Source organism: Octopus bimaculoides, chromosome 11 (assembly GCF_001194135.2).
Source record: "Octopus bimaculoides isolate UCB-OBI-ISO-001 chromosome 11, ASM119413v2, whole genome shotgun sequence".
Taxonomy (NCBI): domain Eukaryota; kingdom Metazoa; phylum Mollusca; class Cephalopoda; order Octopoda; family Octopodidae; genus Octopus; species Octopus bimaculoides.
Window position 1 is genome coordinate 56,053,906 of NC_068991.1, and position 3,985 is coordinate 56,057,890.

The following is a 3,985-nucleotide window of genomic DNA, read 5'->3' on the forward strand; positions in this document are numbered from 1 at the left end:
CAGGGCATCCAGCTGTAGAAACACTGCCAAATCAGATTGGAGCCTGGTGTAGCCATCTGGTTTCACCAGTCCTCAGTCAAATCGTCCAACCCATGCTAGCATGGAAGGCAGACGTTAAACGATGATGATGATGATGATGATGATGATGAACAGAAGAGGCTACACTGATTATAAGCATGTGATATATCTGGAGGATGATTGCTGCATAAAGAAGTGTTAAAGCGCTTCAAGTTACTGGAAATTGCAGAAGGGGACCAAGTAAGACTTGGGATGAAGTTTTGAAGGCTGTTCTAGAGATGCTGCATCTCATGGAAGAAATAACTGAAAACCATGAGTGATCTGTGGTGCTGCTGAAGACTTGACCATTCATGACAAAGTGCACTCTGGTGCAAGGGTAGTGTTTAGAGACTGAGATATTTTGTGCCTTGCCAAGCCTATATGTTCCTTCACCTTGCATCCTTAACCCCCTTTCTCACATCTACCTAATACCTGCCTCCCTCTTTTTACATATTTGCTTCTCACTTTCCTTTATTGTTGTTGTTTGTTCCTTCTTGAGCCATGCCTGGCTCATAAGAGCCAGTTTCCGAGTTTCATTGGCTTATAGGTTCCCACCTGGATGGGACGCCAGTCTGTCACAGGTGAGCTGCAGGAGGAAAGAATGAAAGAAAGTTGTGGTAAAGGAGTTAGCAGAGGTTTGCCATTATCTTCTGCTGGAGTTTTGCTCATAAACATGCACAGTTCCTGATCTGAGATTCAAACCCGCGATCTCTCGACCACGAGTCCGCTGCTCTAACCACTAGACTATGTGCCTCCACCTCTCCTTTACTATATATATATATATATATATATATATATATATATACACATACATAAGATACTGTATTGGATCACCCTCATTGCCATACCCATTACACTAACACCTCCCTGTTGTGTTACAAGCCAGCACTCTGTCTCTCTGTTGAGTCACCTCCATTGTTATCCATCACGTATTGCTTTTATCTCATCACCCACCCTTACCTTTGTTCACCACAAACCTTGCCTGTCTTTCTCCTCTTGATTCTACCCCCAAATATCCCTTACTCTTGCTTCTTCCACCTTCCCACTCATGCTGGTCCTTCTAATGTCATTACTCTTTCTTTCTCTCTCCCACCATTTCCCCTCCTCAGTCACCTGAGTAAATGTACACACCCTAGTTTGTTCAGTATCCTGTACACTTATACTCCTATTCTCCTTCTCAACCCTAATGCTGCACTCCCTCAGGTGAATGGTGAGCAAGACTACTTCTCTTACAAAAAAATACTAGTAAAGTGGTTTGCAAACAATTAGAGAAAGTTTAGGATTGTGAGTCCTGTTCCTGAGGACTATTCAACCATTCTAGTGTTGGTGCCATAAGAAAATGAATTCAGTACACTTTGTAAAGTAGTTGATGAGAGGAAGGTCATCCAGCTGTAGAAACCAATCCAAATTATCTGTTTGAGCATCCTCCCAATAAGAAATGGCTCAGTTCATAATGACTCATCCAACCCATGCCAGCTTGCAAAGTGAATATAAAATGATGAGATTTAGAATTAAAGTTGCTGTCTTTTCTTCATATTTTTTGTTAGTTTCAATAAATTATTTTCTCTCTCATAAATTATTCAGTATGTTATTAAAAGAAATGATTGTAAATAGTTAATTAGGTTAAGATTTTTGAAAATATATATTCTTAAGTTTGATAAAATAAAACATTTTACTACAATGTAATATCTATTTACAAGATATGTAAGATATAATTGGATCAATTTATTCATTATGTGTCTTCATCAAAATTGTAATCCTTTCGGAAATAGAAGTGGCAATTCAAAGACAAGGTCCTTTTTTAATTATAAATATAATTTAATCAGTGAACTGAACACATGTTTGTCTAGAAATTAATTCACAGTGCTGTCACACATGTATTTTGTTATTAAGTACAGTGATTGTTTTTGCTACTTCTTCTTCAAATCAGTATTGTCCATACGAGTGCAGTACTTAAAGCTTAATAGCAAATAAGGAGATGCAATTAATTTTTGGATATGATTGATTGTCCAGTTTAGATGTGTTGGAGAGAGAGAGAGAGAGATGCTATTGAAATAAACTCATTTAGAATATTTTCCATAAACCAATTTATTGTATTTAATCAGGAAAATAATTTAGAGAAAAATTTAGATGTTTAAGTTCTTGAAGGTTAATTCAAAATTAATATTTTTTTAATATAGTTTAGCTTCTTTTTCTTTTAACCTTCTTCCTTTTTCTTAATATCCTCTTGTACTCACATTTTTGTTCTCACTCTCTCTTTTTACTCCCCTCTCATTTTCTTCTCTATTAATGTATTTCTTTACAAAATCTGCAATTTCTGATTTGTTCAATCTGTTACATGACTCTTTTTTAAAACCTTTTTTCTTGTTTTTTTTTCAGAATTTGGGTAGTTTTGGGCCTTTGAAATGCAAGGAAATATATGCATTAGATAAACTTCAAAAGCAATCTCAAATTCTTGAAAATTTAATACATCTTGCTAAAGCTGGGAGTGAAATTGACTTACATTCTGGTAAATAATCTTCAGTAACATAAATATCAATTAATATAAATTGAAATGATTTAATGTGACAAATTTGAAATATATATAATGGTCAAGAAAAAAGAAAAAACAAAACTGTGTGAAATGATATAAGAGAGTAGAGGTTTGATCATTCATCTTGTTGATTGTGGTTAGAAAACATGTGAGAAAAGTATTGTTGATGATATGATAGTGATAAGGTTATTATTGACTTAAAAGTTTAACTATGTTCGTTAACTGAGTCTCAATTCACATATTCTTCCAAGTTACATGAAAACACTTGACTAATTGTAGTGTTATGTTTCTCTCATCAGGTTGTGTGCATGTGATCTTATATGCTTGGTTGGTTGCTTAAGGTGTTTTGAATCTGTAAACATTGATTTCTAGAAATGTCAATGAAGCAAATGTTTGAAAAAGTGATATAATAATAATTCTTTCTAATTTTGGTACAAGTCCAGCAAATTTTAGGGGAGGGAGCAAGTTGATTACATTGACTCCAGTTCTTGACTGGTACTTTATTTTATTGACCTCGAAAGGATGAAGATAAAGTCAACCTCAGTGGAATTTCTACTCCTCATTGTCACTGCTCACACTTTCAGTTATATCTAAACTTCTCTTAACTTACATGTGCCCTAGCTCACTGGGTGTTGACCTCGCAAGTGATTGTAACAAACACGCAGATTAAAAGAAAAATAATAGATAATATTAAAGAACAAAGTAACCTTGAGATTTTTACACACACACACACACACACACACACACACACACACAATAACATGGACAAGAGTGGAGAAAGTGACCTCTGTAATTGATGATTACACCATACATCACCAATGATCATTTCTATTGTGCCAGCATGTTTAGATGTAGAAAAAAGGTACAAAATACGATGAACAATAATATTACTTCTGCTGTTGTTATTACTGCCACCTATTACAATAACTACTACTATTAAATAGTTGCAGGCATGGACCTGTGATTAAGAATTTCACTTTGCAACCGTGCTGATCCCAGTTAATTCTATTTGAATTTATTGGTATCTGATTGTTTGATGTAATTAACCAAGTTTGCTGAAAAGGAATGATGACACCTGGCTGGAGAGGTGATGATGCAGCAATGGACTGGAGGTCGAATACTGGTTAGTTGAAACAGTAGGTGGAGGTGCTCACATCAGGGTGGGGGTGGAAAGAAATGCACTGTAAAGATATTGAAAGGAAGGCCATGAAAGTGTGCATTCTCTCCTGATGACCCCTGAAACTTTTCTGGCATCTGCTATGCAGAGTTTTCAACTGTCTGCACTTGCACTAGCAAGCTGTTTCCAGATCTTTGAGTGCTTTCTAGATATCTGCCTGAATGTATTAATCCCTTTTACTTCTTATTTCATGTATATATATATATATATATATATAT

General features: G+C 35.4%; 1 protein-coding gene across 8 annotated transcripts in view; it reads left to right on the forward strand.

Annotated features, from left to right (window-relative positions):
- LOC106876994 (rho family-interacting cell polarization regulator 2) overlaps nucleotides 1–3,985 on the forward strand; it is a 195,091-nt gene that overhangs the window by 173,962 nt on the left and 17,144 nt on the right. For all 8 annotated transcript variants that reach the window (XM_052971867.1, XM_052971869.1, XM_052971868.1 and 5 more), the window contains one exon: nucleotides 2,437–2,566. In XM_052971867.1, coding sequence (XP_052827827.1) covers nucleotides 2,437–2,566 — 130 coding nt within the window. The remainder of the gene's footprint in view (nucleotides 1–2,436; nucleotides 2,567–3,985) is intronic.